At 39.2% G+C, this 21,567-nt stretch overlaps 2 protein-coding genes across 10 annotated transcripts in view; both read right to left on the reverse strand.

Moving 5' to 3' along the window:
- Positions 1-259: 259 nt before the first annotated feature.
- Positions 260-15,177, reverse strand: rassf2b (Ras association domain family member 2b). 2 transcript variants are annotated; one of them, XM_085179096.1, is made up of 11 exons: positions 14,633-15,177; positions 9,901-10,042; positions 7,557-7,630; positions 5,523-5,598; positions 5,067-5,218; positions 3,975-4,087; positions 3,052-3,194; positions 2,670-2,823; positions 1,849-1,970; positions 1,579-1,676; positions 260-1,353 (listed from the first exon to the last, which is right to left on the reverse strand). In XM_085179096.1, exons 3-11 carry the CDS (start codon positions 7,607-7,609, stop codon positions 1,284-1,286), a joined length of 981 nt encoding a protein of 326 aa, XP_085035222.1. In that variant the 5' UTR covers positions 7,610-7,630; positions 9,901-10,042; positions 14,633-15,177; the 3' UTR covers positions 260-1,283. The 2 variants fall into 2 exon arrangements, with proteins under 2 accessions (XP_085035222.1, XP_085035224.1); XM_085179098.1 differs by lacking the exon at positions 14,633-15,177 and adding an exon at positions 10,226-10,336.
- Positions 15,178-15,816: 639 nt separating this feature from the next.
- slc23a2 (solute carrier family 23 member 2) overlaps positions 15,817-21,567 on the reverse strand; it is a 42,406-nt gene continuing 36,655 nt past the window's right edge. For all 8 annotated transcript variants that reach the window (XM_085179088.1, XM_085179085.1, XM_085179086.1 and 5 more), the window contains one exon: positions 15,817-21,118. In XM_085179088.1, coding sequence (XP_085035214.1) covers positions 20,853-21,118 — 266 coding nt within the window. In that variant the 3' untranslated portion in view covers positions 15,817-20,852. The remainder of the gene's footprint in view (positions 21,119-21,567) is intronic.

Below are 21,567 nucleotides of genomic sequence, written 5' to 3' on the forward strand. Positions count from 1 at the left end.
AAAAGACACAATACAAAAGCAGGCAAGTCTTAAGAGTCACTAAAAACACAACATGCATGCTCTCACACAATCTTCGGGGCGTCGTCCACTGCGTGTCAGAAATACTGAACTGTCAGGCGGAAGGAGACAAAGTGCTGTACATGTGGAGGCAAACCGCACTGCTTAGAAATGCTCGTTCGTACGTTTAAAAACATTCTCCGTAAAATTCACAGTCTTGTGGGATTATCGTTTTGTGCTTCTTGTCTCTGCTGGATGTAGATGTCAAAAAAACTAAAAAAAAAAAAAAACCTAAACCAAAATGAAAACAAAACATGAAGATTTTGTGCAATCTGGTTAACGTCAGGCAAACATTTAGAGTAAGACATTAATGTGTGTAGGAACAAAACAAGTAGCTCAAAAAAGTTGCATTATTCCAAGGAATAGTCTGTTATTTTGGGGAACTTCTGGATCTAACTTCATGCTGAGAGTTTGGCTTCAATGTCACCAGATCTCATTTAAAACTCAGTAAGCAGGACAAAGACTGGTGCCACCAAACATAAACATGGCAGTTGAAGTTTTGGGGGCTTGATATGCAGGAATCACTTCTCCATACTCTTTCACTTGGGCTTTTTATGCATTACATTTAATGAAATATGTAAGGTTAATTTTTGTCACCGTCAGACCACTCCACATTTACAGGATGGTTGTTCCCTGTGATTCTCAGTCTTACATGCTGCCTACACGTAAAACGCCAAATACTGTGTGTAACTGCATTATCACAGCCTGCAGTGGCAATAAAAAGATTTCACATCAATGAAATGAAAAAGGTCCTAAATGTTTACATCAGCTTCAAAGTATCCCACCAACTTTGTGTGTTTTGTGCTTGGAGAAACCTATGTAGTCACTATAAGATGACATTTGTGCTTTAAAACGATTTTGAATATTTCCTGCAGAGAAGGCAGAGGATGGGTTACATTTTAGCCTCATCTTGCAGGCTAACAGACTAAAAAAAGGTCAAAAAACACAAACAGGAGACGTTTGTCCGAGGGCTCTGTTCATGGTAAAGAAAAGCAAAGAAAAAAAAAAGTGTCTTGACTTTCAGTATCACAGAGATGGTCACACTCAACATGTGCACGAAAAAGCAAACTGTGGGCTGACTGATTGTGGGATGTGCTGAGGGAGGACAGTTGGTGAAACATGTACTTGTTGCTCTTGTCAGCTGATTCTTGGTCATTCTCTTGGTCACGGCTTGGCAGCTGTGGTGACAGTTTGGTGTGGGGTTAGGGGGCCCTGCCATGAGCAGATCACATACACTTTGCCCCCTCTGGAAGACACTGGAGCTGCTTCTCGATTATATTCCGAATATAGTTATACCTGCAAGTATGAAGGCAGAGGAAGACCAAGTCTGAGGATTTTTTTTAAGAGCCAATAAAAACACATGCACATCCACATTAGACTGGGGGCAGGTGGTGGGCTAAAATAGTTTTAAAATAGCTTGTAGGCCTCCACTTTTCATATTTATTGCAGCTCATAAAAGTTAAAGATGTTAAGATTATGTTTACTGAATGCCAGGACAGATTAAAAATGTATTTCTTATACCTTCTCCTGAGTTTCTGCACCTCTCTGTCCTCCTCTTCCTTTAGCTTGGTGATGAAACTCTGGAGGACAGGCATCTCAAACTTGATATACTGCGCCACCTTGTGGAAGCAAAGAGAATTTTAAGGCCAAATCCCAAAAGATAATTGAATATTGGAAACACAAGTGCAAATACTTGTGCATATACTTTATTCGTTTTACAAGGAAAAAGTAACTGTAAAATAATTAATACATGTTCATTTATAGCTATGAAAAAAGAAAATGGTGATTTACATCATATGTGACTTCTTCTCCGAGATCTTCTTCCATGAGGAATATTTTGCAGACTTGCTCACACGGTCCCTGCATGACTCTCAGCAACATAGGATAGTCAGTCCGCTTCAGTTTCACTCGCTCTGAAACACCAGAACATACATGGAGTGATGGATTAATAACAATAGCTCATTTTATACACAATGTCCTCACTTACATTGTTTGCCTTTGAGCTACATGACACATATCCATATTTGTAATCCACATAGCCAATAGTTCATGAATAATTTAGCACTGACATTCAGACTTTACAGCTGGATCTGATGCAGAACTTAATCAAAAACAAACAGCAAGAGCACTCAGTTGTGTGTGGGGTAGTTTGCCATTTGTTACCACAATAACCACATAATCTGCAATCTCATCATACATCTTCATCATCATTTTGAAAGCATCATTACTTTTCAGTTACACTTCTGCTAATTGCTGTTTGATTACTGACTGCAATGTGTTTCTTTCAGCTCAGAAAACCCAGTGAGTGAACAGAAATGGAATAATGACAACACAGATTCTGTGTTGAGTTTCCAAATATCACAGCCTCTAAAAAAAATAGAAATAAATTATAATCTTTATAGAGACCCAAAATGTTGATTCTGTTCATCTTGACGTAGCATTTTCAGCTACAAAGCTTTATAGAGAAGCTCTGTGTTGTAGCTTTAGTTCAGATTTGATTGCACCACCAGGAATAATGCAAAAACTTCCAACTTTAAAAGTAATAACACTAAAAGTCTAAAAGTAGATGATAAAATTAGATAAAATAAAATTAGGCTAAAGTCTTAACTCACCTCCACTAGCATGGACCAGATAGAGTGCAAAATCATCTGGGCTGTTTTCGATTTTGAACTTGTTAAGGAGAACTCGTAGCACCTGCGGCGTGGTCATACAGCTGTTGATGCGAACGTTAGTCACCGACCCGTAAGCAGGCGTAAACACTGCTGTCTGAGGATGGAATGGAAAAACATTTTAAACATTAATATTTGAAATATTAATTTAGGTTGAGTTAAAATTGTTGAAGCTAAAACTTTTACTCTTTTCACTTTTAAACACATTTTCTCAAGAAAAATGTAACTAAAACCTGTTCCCAAATCATTTGCTTTAAAGTGTCACATAAATGAACTAACCTAATGAATTTTATTTGATTATTCTGTAAGTTTTTAAAAGTTTTACTTTATGGTTGTAGAAGTGTCCGTTGATGGAGAATCGATGGCGTCGGATTTTCCTCTGGTCACTTGGCGACCTTCGCTGGCCTCTCCTTAAGACCCCGGCATCGCTCTTTGTCCTGAGGAGCTGAGCGGAGCTCTCACTGTCCTCTGTCAAATCAAATGTTGAACCACCTTAAATTACTGATTATTATTCAGTGTTCTTAACGTTTTCATTTAGCCCTAAGCTAAGATCACAAAATAGTGAAAGAAAACCATAGTTTTAGAAATAAACATCACTTACACAGAACTGAAAACAAATTTTGTCTTTCGCTTTAATGTGCAAATTTTATTTTTAATTAAAAATGTGTTTATAGCTAATTTCATTTCATCTTAATGCGATCCAACTTTTTTTTCGCCAAGATGCAGCCAGTTTAAAAACAAAATATTCTTAGTATATGACTGATGTTTGAGGCTGCTTACTCGATCCTCATTATAGCCAACAGAGTAATGTACAGTTTAAATGAGTAAAACCAAAAGAACAGGTAGCAAAAAACTGAGAAACAGCTCAAAAAAATCTATAAATACTGAAAGAAGTGTGAGCAAACATGTTCAAAATAAGATAAATCTATCTATCCATCCATCCGCTTATCCTTTTCAGAGTCACAGGGGGTGCAGGAGCCTATCCCAGCTGTCATAGGGCAAGAGGCGGGGTACGGACTGGACAGGTTGCCAGTCTGTCGCAGGGCTAACACACAGAGACAGACAACCATTCGCGCTTACATTCACTCCCGCATTCACACCTATGGGCAATTTAGACTAATTTACACCTTTGGCTTAATATTTTACTCTTACTTTATTGGTTATTTATAACCATGTAGATACAGCTTGAAATATTTAAAATCTAAATGACTGAAGTCTTAAAATATAAAACGAAAGTCCAAAATTTACCTTCTGCCTCCTCTTCAGTCACACCGTTGTCCTCTGGTTGGCTGTCAGGTGGCGTCACTTCCACTGTGGGCGAACTCTGCTGAGTCTGTTGACCATCTGTGGTGGTGGGAGAACTTCAAACAGGGAACAGGAGAGAGTACATTTATGGGGTGAAGGAGAAGAACTGCAAACTGTCAAAACTGTAAACATACAGCTAAAAATATTTTTTCAGATAAAAACTGCACCTTCAAATGATAACTCCCATCATGTATTTATGACCATAAACTGCAGTTTCTCAAAAAACTATTATCCTGATATTGATCTTAGTGTGGACTAAGAGCCACTAGAATCTTTCATATATAAAAGAAACTGTAAAGCCGTTAAGTTTAAGAGCAGTCCAGGTCTGCACAGCTGAACTAAAACTCCCTCCACACCATGTATGAATCTAGAGGGAGATCTCGATCAGTTTGTGAGATTTTCTTGAGAACACCAGTTTCTTTTTTCACTTTGGTATGTGTTTGTGATGCCATCGACATGCTGGTCTGTCCTGACTGTAGTGGTGAGTCTTATTATTAGGTTTCCTGTAGTAGCTGCCATTTTTAACCTGCTGTTTAACATACTTCATATCTGGGTTGGTTAGTTTCAACTTGTGACTGCTGTTCCTCTTTGCCAGTGCAGCTGTTCTTTTATTTAGGAGTTGTGACAATGTTTCCTGTCATAATCAAGCAAATTTCTGAAGAATCTTACAGCAATTTGGCTACTTATGAGGGTGTTTTGTTGTTGTTTTCATGTTAACATCCAAAATGGCACTAAGAGCCTATTGACATGGACTGATTTGCAATAGCTTGGAGTAAGATCCTCAATTAAACCAGAAGTGTGGCTTAAAAGATTTACTTTTGCTTATGGAAAGCTGCCAATTTGTATCTTATTTAGGAATTGAACTCTATTTGCATGGATTTAAATCTCAAACCCTAATTACACACTTTTAAACATTAAATACCTGCTTGTCTTTCATTGGACAAACTAGATAAAATCTATATCTGCCCTCCCTGACCTCTCTGTATCACAATTTCCGGTCACTGGGGTGTAACTGGATCTGTCTGGAGCTCTTACCCTTGACTGTCCAGATTGCAACCCGAGTGCCAAGACGTGGAGGAGGGGGGCGGCCGGATTCGCTCGTGGTCATCCTGCATCTGTAGCCTGATTGGTCGCCGGAGGCCCCAAAAGATATTCAGCAAGCCCTCAACAATCAGTTCCTCTTCTTCCTGTTGGAAGACACGAATACTGATCAATATACACAACACACATATACACTAAATACACACAGACTGGACAGTTGTTACTCCTTAGGGATATAGGGTGAAATGGGTGGGGTATATTATATTAAATATATTAAGAGCAAAAGTGAAAGCAGGGATGAAGCCTCGACACATCCAGGTTCTTCTGTTGAAATTTAAAACAAAAAAATAAGATTAAACACATTCACTCACTCACTCTGTACTCACTCACAGTGTACTCACACTGTATGTGAGTACATACACACACAAACAGAGAGATGCAATTACTCACCTCTCTGTGCCGCAGCTGCAGATTCTGCCCTTCATAATAGAGGTTGTAAGTTTTAAGATGTGACAGGACTGTTGACCTGAAAACAGAAGTAGTTAAATCAGTGGAAGGAAACAAAGTTTTAAGGAGATTCCCACTGATTTACCACCTCGTAGTGCCTGCAGCTGTAATTCTGCATGCACCGTGCACACATTTCTATAACATAGTGTAAAAACACTTTTAACAACACTAGATCAAATTTTGGGGATCTTTATGCATCCCAAAGATGCATAACATCATCATAATGGAGTGACGCAAATATATCTGAAAACCAGTTGGTGCTAACATCACTGGATACAGGTCACTGCACTGACAATATTTCTGGCACTTAATCACCACTTTGGTAATTTTGGTTTTCACTTAGTTTCTGTGGTGGTGAGTTGAAGGCAGCTGAGAGATGAGCAAACAAAAAGAAAACTATTCTATAAAGTAATTCTATGCCACTGTGCAGGGGCAGGTTGTAATATAGCCATGTAGTAATATATCACCTCCTGTGTAATGCTGGTGCGGCCCTCCACAACATTCCTGATTCATTATGTGACCCTTTGGGAAAATGAACATCCAACTCCTGATTTATGAACTCTGTGAGTACTGTTTAGTGACTATTTGTGTTGTCTTTTGGTATAATTTCCTGAATTTTGGGGAAAATAAAGTATTTCTTACTATGCTGTTAATGTCAATGTCAGTAAGACCGAAAATAAAAAGAACTAATTAAAAAAAAACTTCATATATGTTTAGAGAAAGATAGAGCAGTCTCTGCTGTTGGATTAGTGTTATTGTGTACTTTATGCAGGGGCAGACTGAAACGTTAATTCCAACCCTGTTTAACCCTGAGATTCAAAAACTGCCCAATCTCAAATCTGACAATGTTCTGTGACCCACCCAAACCTTAAATTACAATGTTGCCATTTTCACAGATTTTTCATCTTCCTACAGTTTTCTCCTAGAGGTTTATTCTCCATTAGCATTACTTGATAGCCACTACTACAGTTAAGTTCTTTCCCACCAGATAAGAACCAGATGAGATCAGGATTAAAAGTAAGTCACAGAATTGAGATCAATGTGTAATTTTCAGATCCCGTCGTTTCTTTCATTAGCTCTCATTTCTTTTTTAATGTACAGACAGAGGAAGAAGGAAAGTGGGTGTAGCAGTTTCTTGGTGTAGTAAGATAAGAAGCATGTCTAAAGTGAAGCATTTAATGTCTGTTCTTGGTAAGGCTGAGATTCAGTTTCAATTGATGTTTTCTCATCAGCTTAATAAAGCCACCATTAAAAACTTTGGAAAAGACATTTATCTTTGGCTGTGTGAATAAAATGTTGATTTGGCTTTCTGTTGAGAGGTTTGGGGTTTCAGTAGATGCAAGTATGTGATTTCCTGTCTGTGTTAACCCTGTGAGTGACTGGTAACATGATCTGTGTACCGCTGTTTATTATTCAGTCATCTTGGCAGGATATCGTGTCTTGTATGCTTATAGAAGTCAAATGTAATTTGACAGTTAACTGACAAGCAGTTTCAGGACCAGGTGAAGTCCTGTTCCCTTAATATTTCAATGTCTCTATACTGAAACCCTAAATAGGAGTCTCACAATACAAGTGAATGTATATGCATGTAGGCGGAGTAACTGTAACTTTATGTTATGGAGAAAAATAAATGTTAATAGTTTTCAGTGTGCATTATTTATCATTTTTATTAACTGATTGGTCAGACTTCAAAAGCCAAAGATCACACAGTTTGTTTGGTATTAGGGATTCTTGTTGTCATAAATAAAGACCTAGATTTCAGATAATGAACACTGCAAACAGTTAACAGGCTGAAACCTTTAAAACCACAAACATCCCTATTTCACATCGTCTTTTTTTAAATTAATGTTTTTTTAAACATACCAAAGATGAATAAAGGCTACTCATTTGTTTCCCTGTTGTCACCTACTGTGAGTTTATAATCTGTATAAACATACTTATGTTTATATGAGAAACAGTGCGGGATGGAAGACTTACTTGCTGACGAACTTGCTCTCTCCGATCTGAACCCCGTACTGTGTATCATCCATTCTCAGTGAGCATGAGAGGAGCTGAGACACAAAGAAGGCACACAGAGTTAATGTCTCATGACTCCTCATGACCAGCAGCGAGCACAGAACAGAAGTGACAGAGTGACTGCAGGAAGAGGAGGAGGCAGAGCTGCAGACCGTAAACAATAACAAGAAGATGATATCTGCTTTCCTGGCAACTACTTCCCTTAAGATAGTTAAACCTCCACCACTGTGTCCCTGTACTAAATCAAAACATATACTATGTGAATGAGGGGAGCAGCTGCTCTCCTCATTCTCTTCTTCGTCTTACAATGTATTTTCTCTTTCCTGTGAGCTCTTTCACATAAACAAACGCTGCACATTTGCACATGCAGCTGTTTTAAATGGCACTCTGCCACCACCCTGCAGAGCTTTCCTTCCCTCTTCGCTGAGTGACAGAGTGTTTCTGTGTGAGTTTGGCAGGATAGAAACCTCCGGATGAAGGACAGGTGCAGGACACATGGACCACCTGCTGCTGCAAATTATTTCAGCTGCCTAAACATTAATCTCTGAGCATGCTACTGGCAAAACACATTATGTGCCTTCATCTGCCATATAGCACGCTTTTCTTTTCTTTTTGTTTTTCCTCAGAACATGAAGACCAAAAATTAAAGATGCAACTGTTGCAGGGTTTTTCCTCAAAATAGGCCTTTGGAGTCAGAGGCACTTACCAAGATTAGTTTGCATGTAGATGAAGCAATGAATCTTTGCTATGAATCACCTTACTTAACACGAAATTGAGCATTTGGCTGCCGTTTTAGCAATTTCATGAGCAAAAACACATTTTGTGGCTGAGTAAATGTAACCCCACCTAAGAAAATGGTTATCTCTTTGAGGTCTAAAATCAGTGATGACCCTTTCTCTAGCCAACAAAAGTTATTCCCCAAACAGAAAAAATGATAGTTACTTAACAAGCCCATGCTATAAGAAACATATTTTTTTTTAAGTAATTAAAATAAGAATTCTCTTTGGTTCTCTAACCAAACCCTGTGTTTTTGAGACAAGCAGAAAGGATATTTTGGAAAAGCTTTCAATGAAGAATGATAGTTTTTTAACCTTTGACCTTAATAATAATAACAACAAAAAATACATAATATGATTGCACAGGGTCATCACTGATGCTGACATAGACCTTAAAAACTTTTTCTTCTGGGAATTTTCCTCTATATGTAGAAAGACCTCTGCTTTGTCATGCAATGTGCGTGATTTTTTTCTAGAGTGACATATTTCAATAAGTTACAACTGAATTGAAACAACATTTACTGCAGGTCTCAGCTTAGCCTCTGATGAGAATAAATCCTGTTAGTTTAAATGATCGCCTGTTTAAGGCAGAGATTGCAAAAAAAAAAAAAAAAATGGTTAGACATTCATGACCTGACCTGACAATATCTTCAATATCTGTGTGACTTTACACTTAGATCTGTCATCAGGTCACAATTTAGTCTTCACTCTTCAAGACACCTACACTGTGTTAGATTTAAGTAACATTTAAGTCCACACTAGGCAACATCGATGACCTACGAAATTACAGCTATACCTACAGCTGCTATTCCTCTGCTGTTTGTTTTGCATCCCTTGCTGTCTCTTGTTTTTCTACCCGTAAGATGATCAGGTCACTTTTGTGGCAGTCCCCAGAGACTCCTTGACAGTAGTCCTTGTTCTACTGTGGAGTGCCTCGGCGAGCTGGAGGCAGAGAGATGGTTCAAGTGGGTGAGCTAACTGAGACTACAAAGCAGAACAAGGACGCCCAGCTACAATACAAGACGGTGGCATTTGAATCCTTCTACTGGGTAAGCAATTCACTGGACACAGCTTATTACTGCTCCATTGTTATTTGCAACAAACTCTAAAGTTGCATGATTCATGGATATTTAAGAAAACACATGTGTAGCCTCCTTTCATATTCCTTTTAGAGCAACTGTGAGTGACCTGAGGTAGTCTGCAGGCTGATTCTAGCCCCAGGTGTGTACTTTACCCATACCTGCTGTAGACTTTTTTGTTTTGTGTTAACATTGAAGTAGTTTTACTGCTAAATAGTTGCAGTTAATCCCTGTTTACAGCATACGCCCCACAGTAGCGTTAAATACACTTGATTTACTGTAAACAGGCCGAAACACCCAAAACCATTTTGGACATTAGTTGAAAGGCCTCGGTTTAAACTACCTTCCTGTTACATAGCCAGTGCCTCTGTAACATAACAGCCAACAAAATATGAAATATTAAGAATAGATATATATATAAATGTATTGTAAGACAACAATGGATCTTACCGTCGTAAAGACTATGAGTTGCTGTTGAGTCACCAGAGAAGAAGCTGCCTATGAGGAGATGCAGCCAAAGTTATAGGCAGGCAGATTCTGTTTGTATCCTCAGGTGTCAGTGATCCAAGAGGGTCTTTTCTTCTGAACGTGACTGCGAACAGACAGGGAAGAGTGGGGACGTTAAAAGGAAGTGCTCCCCTTCCGTTAAATCACTTCCTCCTTTACTCAATCAGCCACACAGGAAGCCGACACAGGCCCTGACACAGCTTAAAACTTCCTCAATTCAAGCAGCACAAATGAATAATCCGCTTACACACACGTGGACGAGCCTCACCCTGTTATCAATCTTTAAACTCTTGGATCAGGCACATACTTCCACAGTTTAGTGTAAACAGAAGCAGCTTGAACACGCAGCGCTGATAAAATAAGATGAGGCTGTCAATCTCTGAAATAAAAAGCCTCAGTTAATGTGGACAAATTAAATATTTAACGCCAATCAGCCAGGGGCTATCAATATTTCATCACCTATATTAGCCCTGTCAAGAGCTCAAAAGCTAAGCACTGACCTACACAATGGAAGACATTAGCCTTTATTATCACGGTCAAAGGCAGCGGTCAAAGGCAGCGGTCAAAGGCAGCGGTCTGCGACGGACATGTGGCCAGCTGACAACACAAAAACAATGCCATAATTGTCTGAGATCAACGTGAACTTTATGCCAACTAAACTGGCATCTGATAACAAAATTGATCCTTCTTTCTTGAGACTTCAAGCTCCAGAGAAAAAGATCGACCCAGACATGTCACTTTTAACGCTGCTGAGAGGGCAACATTAAAAATGTGAGCCATACTCACTGCTCATTCATGGTGAGACACCCATTTTGTTCTTTTCACTGTTATTTTAGAGCAGTGTCAATCATCTAATACGAGGCAACATATTATTTAATTCAGGGGTTGTAAATGAAAAACTAGATGAATACAAATGATCTTCTTTTGGCTGCTCTCTTTAGTGGTTGCCAAAGTGGATCAGATGCTTCCATCTCACTGTGCCTCTAGCATCCTCCTGTATCACACCTGCCCCTCTACATGTCCTCTTTCACTGCATCCATCTTCTCTGTGGTCTTTTCCTTCTGCCTGACAGGCTCCATATTCACCTTCCTTTGTTCAGTGTATTTGCTGTCCCTCCTCTGCATGTCCAATCCATCTCAGCCTTAACTCTCCAACTTTGTCTCGACCTAAGCTGTCTTTCTGAAGTATCCATTTATAATGAATACATTATTAGAAATTAATACAGCATTGGTCAGTCATTGGGAGTGCATCTTCAACTCTGCCACCTGCCTCCTTTTTTTTCAGGGTCACTCTCTACAAACTATAATCATAGTACATCTCACTACCATCTTATAAACCCTCCCTTTCACTCTAATCACTCATCTCCACCCACTGCACCCTGGCTACACTCTCTTCTTCACCTCTGTACTGTCTGTCGCTTTAGATAATTGACCCCACTTCTACTATGAACAACACTTATTCTTTAGACATTTTATTTTTAGTTTACCTGGCACCTTACTCTTTTCATTTTGCTGAATTATGATAGCGATGGCTAAACTGATGCAAAAACTAATCTGCAGCTGGGCTTCAAATTCACTTTTACTATTGTAAAACTATTAGACTGCTATATTTTATAAACTTTATTATTACTTTAGTCTACTTTAAATGTGTTTCATTTGCACAAACGAAAAATGTGATTCAAAGTTTCAAAAGAGGTCTAAAAATGTTTAACAGATTTTTTTCCCCTTTTTTGCTCCATTTCAAGTTCTTACTCTGGTAGTAAAAAAAAAAAAGTGAACAATTTATATTGTTTTAGTTTTAGAACTCTATAAATGTATCAAAACATATGACTGTAATGGAAATGCAAAGCTAAAGCTCCAAGCTTTGCATTTCCAAAGCTTGGAGTTCTGCAGCCCACTGCAGAGTACTCACGTGTTATTTTTTTTTTAAATCAAAATAAGGCAGCTCTACAATAGCAGGCCATAACACGCTCAGAGACCAGATTTCGATGCAGTTACCCTGTTTGACTGAAACATCTCCAAACCATTGATCACTTTTGTCTGTTATAACAAGAGATTCTTGTGTTAGTAGAAATGCTCTGCAGGATGCTGTGGCTGCAATAGCAGAACCAGCAGCAAATAAATCTAGCCAGACTGACCCACGGCTGACCTAGTCCTGTTTCAGATCAGAGTGCTCTTCTGTGTCCAAATGTAGAGCTAATCGACCGTCTGAAATTCTCCCGTGCCTCATTACAACCTCAGTCAACCCGCAGCCTCCATCTTTCCCCTCTTTCTATATATATTTATGTCTCATCATTGCCTCAGCATTTTTGTACCACAGTAACTCTGCTGCTTTCTGTTCACACTTTGCTGCTTCATGTTTCCTTGTGAAAGACTAGAGGCTATCTAACACACTATTACAAACCAGGATCACAACTTCCTCCAGACTCCCCCCCCCCCCCCCCGGCTTGTTTTCTGCCCTCTTGCCCTGCTCCCTCTGAACCTCCTCTGTCAATGTCTTTGGCTGAAATGCTCGATGAATAGCTCCTGTCCTCTTCCCCTGCCTTCAGCCTCGACGTTACCACTGCTCTGCCTTGCTATTGTCATTATTGTCATAGCAACACCAAAAACATCTGAGCTCCCGAAACTAGTTCACAACACTGAGCCAAAAATAGTGTGTGTGTGTGTGTGTGTGTGTGTGTCTGTTCGTCTCTCCTGCTCCTTGTTAGGCTTACTGGGCTTGTCACAAAAAAAAACAACAACACTGTGAAGCATGACTCGAATCTGAATATGGCTCCCAGATTCCAGATAAAGACGGAGCTTTTCTTCCCTTTCGGCAGATGGTAGAGCTAAAGTTGATCAGCTGCTGGTTTGTTTCACATAAAGTCAATTAAATCTGGAAGAAATTCCCATCTCCGTCAATCAAAGCACACCCACTTTTTGTGAAATAATGACGCCATGCAAAGTTTAACCATGCTACAAATATTTTCCTATTTACAGTTCTTCAAAGTACATAGAGCTCGGTATAAATTTGGTGCTCTTTAATTTGGTGTAATTTTCCAGCACTCTGGTCTTTCGTAACTTCGTCTTTCATAATTTAATGTCTATTATGCAGTGCAGGGGTATCAAAAATATAACTTGTGGGCCCAAGCCAGCAACCCAAGTGATCTGCTTTGGCCGAGAGGACGGCTCTGGAAAAAATTGCAAAGAGGGAGGAAATGTTAGAGTTTTACCTTACAGATTTTCTATGGACTCTGATCACCACGTTCCTGCGTGGATGCCCCTTCACTTCTCTTGCTCTCTGTCACTAATAGTCCATTTAATTGCTCCCCTTGAGGTTCAGAAAGTTAAGGTTTGCCATTGTTGTTCCAAGTGTCTTCAAGAGTGACACCACAATTATCACTGCACCTCCTGATTCCTGAACAAATGTGTGTGCGGCACTAGATTTTAATTATATATCAAAGCAGGAGCACAGAGGGAGACTGCTGCAGGAAAGATGGGATGTTAAAAGGAAAATAAATTAGTTTTCTGTTTCAGCCTAGTCTGTTATAGAAGTTTGTTTTTTTTAACCACCCACATGTCATAATTTTGGATTACTATTTTAAAATTTGACTTATTAACTTAAATTTCTGAGAAAATAACTTTAAATGTCAAACAATGGCCTATTGTGTATGTGTGTGGGTATTTATCTAGTTATTGGTCGGGTGAAGACTGGGGCTGTGTTGTCATTGATTGTCACTGATCACATAAACATTGACTGTTGCAAGGGCCGTAAACACCAGGCTAAAACTTTCCTAAGATGGTGTCAAAAACAATAAAAGCGTCCAGATGAACTGGTAGTCCAGATGAACTGAACTGGTAGTCAAAGCATTTGAGATGTCAGAAAGGGCTATGGGAACTTGAAAACACCATTTTGATATTTGTAATGGTCAAAATTTTAGAGAATAACTCAACACAAATCAATAAGGGAAACCTAAAGTTGACTGGTACTAGCTACCAAAACTAAATATGGTCCAGTATTTGTGAAAACATTTAATTTTAATGTTTACATTGGGATTTACGCTTACCTAACTTTGTGATCATTTTACGAATTCGTTGCTGCCTAACCTCTTCTTTTTCATCTTTAAAATCACCCAAAAGTTTAAATCAAACGTCAACAAAACACTTTAAAAACACCAGAAACCACCATGGTGGATGGATTTATTGCTGGTATATATTAAACTGCAGTTTACAATATACTGGCAAGTGAGTGCACATTAATATTCACTTTTTTTTGGCACTGCCTCCGTCGATCCGGCCCTATTTTCTTGTTATGTAACGCGTTTTAAGGACACATCTTTATGCACACTCTGGTAGAGACCCAGTGGGGTAGTCCTATCATTTGCTGTTCAAGATTTAGGCTAGGGCATCATGTTTGGTGCCCTGATGTTTCCTCACAAATGCCTCATATTCGAGGTTTTTAGTCTGTGTGTGTCCCCTTCGCTTTTAATAAATAAACAAATCTGCAAATCGTCCTGCATTTGATGCTGTCGAAACACTAAGACTTCATTTTTATACAGGCAACCAAAGAATCCATCTGCAGCCAGCCCGTATCGCCACATCTACCGCTCAGACACATCATCATGATCAGCCTACTCAGCCACACCGACCCCTCTGTCTGCTTCGTGCCGACTTTTGGAAGTCTTCTCACGGCTCACCTAACATAGGTCTCCTCGGTCCTTTTCTTCCGTCTTCCAGTCGTTTATCCAGTCGTTTCTCCTGAACTGAGCGTTAGCTGTTAAAACTCCTGGGACAAGTCGCTCGTTATCCTGCCGTTGGACACAATCAGCGGGGCGCGTGCAGCAGTGCATCCAGAAGCTGGTAGGAGGAGGAGAGCGCGAGAGGTCCATCTGTTGTGGCGGAGCTCGCGGCACAGCAGCGTCGCGGGGCCCCGGCAGGGAGCCAATCAGAGTGCGAGGCTGACGTGTCTTTGTTCGCGCTGCGTGAGGAGATGAATGAGAAGTGGACAACAATGGCAGAGCAGAAGGCAAGGACATTATTCAACAGAATACCCCAATTTAATGGAAGCACGACACAAAAGTACAATGTCCTACGTCAAACTCTGTCCACGCATGTGCAACTTCATGCTAGTTTATGGCTCTTATGGAAGATCAGATCTGCCAAAATACAATAAACTCGTAAAAAAGTATTTCATTATTTATTACTGGCCTAGTCAAAATTTCGAGTTATGCATCTCAAAATTTCAACTTATAAGTTTAAATGAGAAACTTACATTTTGAAAAAAAAAAAAACCTTTAAATTTATTTTTTAAATAAATAATTTTGGTGTCAGAAACAAACTTCCATATATAATAGCTCCTTTTTATATGAAGACTAAACATTTTGTTTTCTTTTCCCCTTTTCCTTAAAAAAGTACTGTTGTAGACTTGGTGTTATCTCTGGCGTCCTCAATCATCACAACAGGGACATAACCCATTTCAACTTCTAGCCATCTTCATGAGCTGAAAATCTTGTGGTCCACTGAAACATTTAATCAGAACTTCAATCATCATACAAGCCTAAGAGGAAGTACTTCCTGTTTCATGTTTTCACTGATTCTCTTTGACAGGGAAAACAGCCAAAGGGAAAAATATTTCTTCATGCCTTCACTCTGATGATAAAAATTAGCAATTTTTAAAATCTTATTATTACTGAAACTTTAAAACACTGAATAAACTAGTTACAACCATTCTTCAATAAAAGACAGTCCTCTGTTTTTTGTACACGTATAAAACATAGACATAACCACCTGCTGAACTATAGGAAGTTGCCTGCACTCACATATTTGCATCTATTGACTTGTATATTGTTATGCTTTCATTGTTGCTTCCTTTACTTGGCTGTTCTGTGTGTTTTACTGTGGATGTGGCCAATCTTTAATAGCTGGTTCACTCAGTCTTTGGCCTCTCTCCACACACTCTGCACCATATGGCTGGTTTCAGCCCGATTTTAGTTTTAATGCAACTGATAAAACTACAAAAAACCTGTCAGTTAAGTATTGTTTCCTTTTGGTTACAAATTTGGTACATTTTGGCTAAAGCCATTGTTCCCATTACTTGTCACGATTCATGAATTGGAACTCGAGTTGTTTTTTTTGTCCTCATTTAATCTGGAAATTGTTCCTTTGAATTTACAGCAATGAAAATTGAAGGTAATTTTCCTTCTTTCAAAATTGTTTCAATTCATAATTGCAGTCTTTCTTAACTGACTTCCCCACCTTCTGCAAATTAAAATGTGACCGACACAGGAAAAACAGATTCTAGTTGTTTAAAATAATTCAACTCTTTACACTGAGAAGACCTTAAAAGAAAAGAAAAAAAAAAAGAAGAAGAAAAAAAAAAAAAAAAGTTAAAATAAAATAGTGCTGACCAAAGCTCTGGTTAGAGCTACTCAAATATTCAAACATGTTACCTCTTCAATAACACGAATTAAATATTTTCATTTTAGTTTCAATCATCTTTGTGGGTAACACAATTTAAACAAAATGTTTCAAATCTCAGTACATTTTGATATTTTATGCTTTTCGATGTTAAAGACTGAAAGCTTTGTAGCCCATGGGACATCTCAGTCTAGAGATACTCTGTAGCTACATTACTGGCAAATGAGACAAGGTTTTGTCAGTCACCATGTGCATTGGGTCCAGGATCAGATTACTTAAAACTAGATTTTGACAGGCGGTGCCCTCTGTTGTTGTTGTTGTTGTTGTTTTGTTTTGGGGGGGAGGGGAGAGAGACTCTGCAGCACTTTTAGCTCTGCCTGGTTTGTATTCCAGTCTCTGTAAACCCTAGAGATGACTGTGCGGGAAAATCCAGCAGTTTGAGAAATAATTAGATCAGCCTATTGGATATCAACAACCATGCAACATCAAAAGTCACTTAAAATCACGCTCTGGTGCTTAGTTTGAACTTCAGCAGGTGGTCCTGACGATGTCTACATGCTTAAATGCATTTAGTTGCTGCTGTGTGAGCGAAAAGCAGGAATGGTGACAATTAAAAAAAAAACAAAAAAAAAAACCAAACAAAAAAGGACAGAAGACTAAATTCATTCAGTAACATCTTATTAAATCGTTTTAGGGACAAAGAATAAAACATTTTGTTGCTACAATTAGTTTACACAATTTATATTCCAGAATGTTTAGCAAACTTTACTCCATTAAATATACATTTTTTGTGTTTTTACATCTATTTAAAGTTTCTCAGCTTGTTCTTGGATTTATATTGGTAATGTGTTAACATGGACAGAAAACAATGTTAGAGTAAAAAAATACAATATGAAATGATCATAAACAGGATTCCACCAAACCACAGATTTGAAATAGGGTTAAAATGTATTTACTTTTTAAATAAAAAGTACAAGAAAATGGTGCGCTTTCCAGCATGATTTAAGATTCAAAGTTATGATTTGTTTCTTACAAATATTTGCTTGCAAAAACATAAAAACTATGTATATAAATACATAGAAGTATTAATTACTTCTGTGTAATTAATACACAGAAGTATAGTCTCCAGGTAACGACCCCTTCAAAATAACTGAAAGGGATTAATGTCTTTGTGTTACGCACCTTATGGTCACCTTTTTAAGAGCCATGTGAATGTAATTCAAACCAGAAACAATGTTTTTATTTTGTTTTTTACTGTAACTGGCTGCTTCTTTCACAGCTGTGCGAGAGGTGCATGTGTATTAAATCCTACAATAAGACAGGAGTACAATAATAAAAAACTGGAGGAAGCTGCCATGAGGCACAAAGACATCCCATGTTCATCTTCACATTAAGCGATAAGGCAGGTTTCACTCAGCTGCTTGATAAACAACAGGCTCTTAATAAGGTGACCAAAGGGTGTGTCCTCCTCCTGCATTCAGAAATGGTGACAATAAAAATTCCAGAGGAGAGAAACAAGGTACACCAATCACGCACGAGGACACAGATGCATCTTCACTGCAGGGCCAAGAGTGTGCAAGGAGAGACTGATGTGATGGGAGAAGTGCTGGTTGCATGAACATGATATTGACATAGAAAACAAGGTCACGAGTCGTGTGCATGCCAGAAATGTACTACAGCAAGGGCCAACCCCCCCAAAACTACCTCTAAACTACCCTCTATCTCTGTGGAAGCTGCTTAAAAGTCTGACTTTGATCACTGCCAGCTCTCAGAGCTAGGTTACATAGTCACAACACATCAGCTGGAGTGCCAACAACACACTGCTTATTTTACCAACCACCTGGTAACGTCCCTTTGCAAGTCAGCCAATAATTTAAATGAGGGAGATGAGGTTTTAGATTTACAGTTTCTGCACACGTCAGTTGTCTCTAACCCCGGGCTCTTTAGTGACATCATTACTCTGTTTTTTTACCATCTACCCTGGATGGTCATTCAGTACTTTGGAAAAATCAGTCTGCGACCTCGTAAGGAGTTTCAGCTGTATAGTCAACGCAAATTATATTACTGTAATTGCATATTTTATTTGACAAACAAATGGAAATCTATAAAAATGTCTGAACACCTTTAACCCTACCTAAAGGGTGACGCCCCTGTAGGTATTAAGGGTCACATAATTAATAACTATAGTTTATTTTGGCGTAACAAAGTATGAGACGTCACCAAATCAGAGCAGTACGTCATAAATGGAACTACAGCTGGACCTGTTTTCATTAGGTCATTAATGTTCACACCTCCTTTAAAATCTTCAAAAGCACTCTAGTAATATTTCAGGTTTCCAGGTTAGTGCGTATGAAGTCATCTGGACCCCAGTCTTCTTGGCGCCATTACATGTGCAAACAGTACTTTGTAGTAAAAAGGCCCTGATCTGTAAAATCTGAACCATCCAGGTCGACATTTAAAAGTGTTCATCTTTTGCTTTCAAATGCAACATGATAGAAATGGAATGAAATAGAAGCAGCTTTTATATTACGTCAGAAACAACCCTTTTAAAGCCTCTCTCGCCGGGTGATCTTCTAAAAGCACCGATTGGAGCTGGGGCGGAGGGCAGGAGTAGCTGTCAATCATTACCAGTCTTTACAGGGCTTCAACAAGTAAACTAAAACACACTAAAAATTCTGAAAGGGATGCATAAACCCGTTAGACTTTTTCTTTTTTTAAAACCCCCCATAAATAAATAAATAGCTTTAATAAGAGATAAAAATGGGAGAATCTGGAATGAGACTAAACTAATCACGTCTCTCAGTAGCAACAAAAATGTCAATGAAAGGTTTTGGTATATGGTAACAGAACAGCAGAAATACAAATAAAGAGCTTTGAGCATTTTGGTTTTATAAAAATCTCAAATGGGCTACTCTTTATTTCTATGCATCATTTTTTTTTATATTGTTGCCAACTCTGTGGTATTTTTTTCAAAAGCTGCTCTTTATACATAGAAGCAGCTGAGGCACACAGTGTGGTCAGAAAAGAGTGGCTCTGTTTTTGGGATGGGGGCACGCCTGGGTTAATACCGTACAGACTGCAAATGCTTTGAAACTTAGTAGGAGATGAAAGAGAGCGCGTATTGATGACTGAGGGAGAGCAGGAATGTGAAGAAAAAGTCATGACCAGAGTTAAACAAGTAAACATTGATACGTCATGGCTGTCTGGGAAAAAAAGACCCCCCCCCCCCAAACTGCCACACTGCACATGTGAGCTGATGAAGGGCACAAAAGAAAGAAACTGTTAGATTTATATACTCTATAGTCAACAAAATACACTGTCCTTACCTCCCAGTACAATTATATAGCCTTTAGGTAAATCCTACCTTAATATACATCCACAGTGACCCCAAAACTGTGAGAGAAGTCCCACACGGAGCCGTGCGAGAACACTTATTCTCGTGTCGTCATTCATCAGTTTCATATATACTCACACAAGGTCTCCCAGACAAGGCCACATGTCCGTGTTACTGTGCGCATTAATGCAGCTCTTATAAATCCTCTGCCGTCACCATGATGGTAGAGGCATTATTAAAAGCTTGTCTCATTAGTTAAGAGCCAGCATGTAAAGTAAATAAAGGGTAGCAGATTTAAATTAAAACTTTAACGAGCGTGTTCAGGAAAGGCAGAGTTTTGGTCCTGTTAACAACTGATGAATAATACTGACATAATTTAAATAAATGTAAACCGGTATGTTAGTGATTTTCTTTTCTACCCAGTAATATGGGAGAGGCCTTCTGAATATTAGCACTTCATTATGAAATAATATGGGATGCGAGCCTCTTTAGCGTGAGCGTGTTTTACTGAAGAATCTGTGAAGTGACATTCTACTTTGAACTCAGGAAGGAGGTACTACAAAAATAAATCTCACAATCACTTCACATGGCTAAGGGGACCTTACAAACTACTTCCATCACTCTGCATGACCCCCTGTTGTGCAATGCAGTGCTCGTGCTAGATCTACAGTGGCTGCTGGTGTGTGCATGTGTGGTTGCATAACAAATCCAGAGAGGAACGATTCCTAACATGATGCTCAAGTCCCATATTTCAATCTACTGTGCTTTGAGAAGAATGTATGCAACATAATTTGGGCTGTCTCAGTTAGCAGTGATCACAAGTGAGTGAGCCATTAGACTGCCTGACATCCATCTCCTTCTGGATTACTCCATGCACACATGCACACAAACAGACTGATCTCCACATGGTGACATCTTTTATAGCATGCTGTGGCTTGCTATAGCATGCTTAAAATAGCATAGTGGTAAGTGGGAAGAGACTGATACAAGCTATAGAAAATAAACGCATATAGTGACAGGGTGGGAAGGGGGGGGGTTGGTGCATCACATTTTCTTCCACACAATCCAGTGCCGCTTCTGTCCTCCACTCCCCCATTATGTTGACTTAGTGTACCATCCCTTGCTCCCCAAAATTCAACCACTTTAAGGTTTCCCCAGCCTGCTGGTTATACCCGACTCTCTCCCAGTGCTGCGCCGCCCTCCCCTCCCTTTGCCCCATCCCCGTGTCCCATTCTGTTCCTGCAGGCTCCCTGTAGCCGCCCCCAATGGTAGCCTGTGAACGTTGGGCTGATGGGAAAGTTCTTGAAGATTCGGTGTCTGCGGATGAAGTCCATTCCAAACGGCAGGTCGTAGGATCTCATCCCTTCCAGTTCTGCTGCACTAAGACCAGAACCGCGTTTCAGCTTCCTAATACCTCGTTCTTCAGGAGAACCTGAGGATAGAGAGAGATTAATAATGAGTGCCTTAAAGTTCACAATTAAAAGTCCAGGCTAACAAGGAACAAGTCTTCTGCTGCTGCTGTGACTTTCTGATGTTTCTGAAGATGGAAAGAAATTTGTAAGATGCGCCTCCGCCCATTCATCTTCAGTTGATTTTCCAGGTGGCAGCAGGTTACGCTCAGACGACTCTCTCTCAGCCATGTCTTCTTCCACCTTTCCCAGCATGACCTCGAGGATCAGACATACGACCACCCCCACATGTAGTGCCTTGTACGATACCTGTACCTGCTTGGCAGTCACAGCCACATGTTATGATCGTGTTCCTTAAAAACTTTTTTGCACGCTCCAACAAACTACCATCACTTTCTCAAGCAGCAATAACTTAAAACACTATTAAATGTGAAAACAGATTCATTCTTGTTCAAACTAGTGAAATTAAAAA

The sequence above is a fragment of the Neolamprologus multifasciatus genome, chromosome 12, assembly GCF_963576455.1.
Source record: "Neolamprologus multifasciatus chromosome 12, fNeoMul1.2, whole genome shotgun sequence".
NCBI lineage: Eukaryota > Metazoa > Chordata > Actinopteri > Cichliformes > Cichlidae > Neolamprologus > Neolamprologus multifasciatus.

What these genes read in the sequence shown, in the direction of transcription:
- rassf2b (XM_085179096.1), bottom strand. Translation starts at nt 7,609, where the DNA reads ATGGATGATACACAGTACGGGGTTCAGATCGGAGAGAGCAAGTTCGTC. An exon ending in GACTGAAGAGGAGGCAGAAG is followed by an intron (nt 3,195 to 3,974) that starts GTAAATTTTGGA and finishes TTGATTTGACAG; the next exon opens with AGGACAGTGAGAGCTCCGCT. An exon ending in GTGCAGAAACTCAGGAGAAG is followed by an intron (nt 1,354 to 1,578) that starts GTATAAGAAATA and finishes TCATACTTGCAG; the next exon opens with GTATAACTATATTCGGAATA.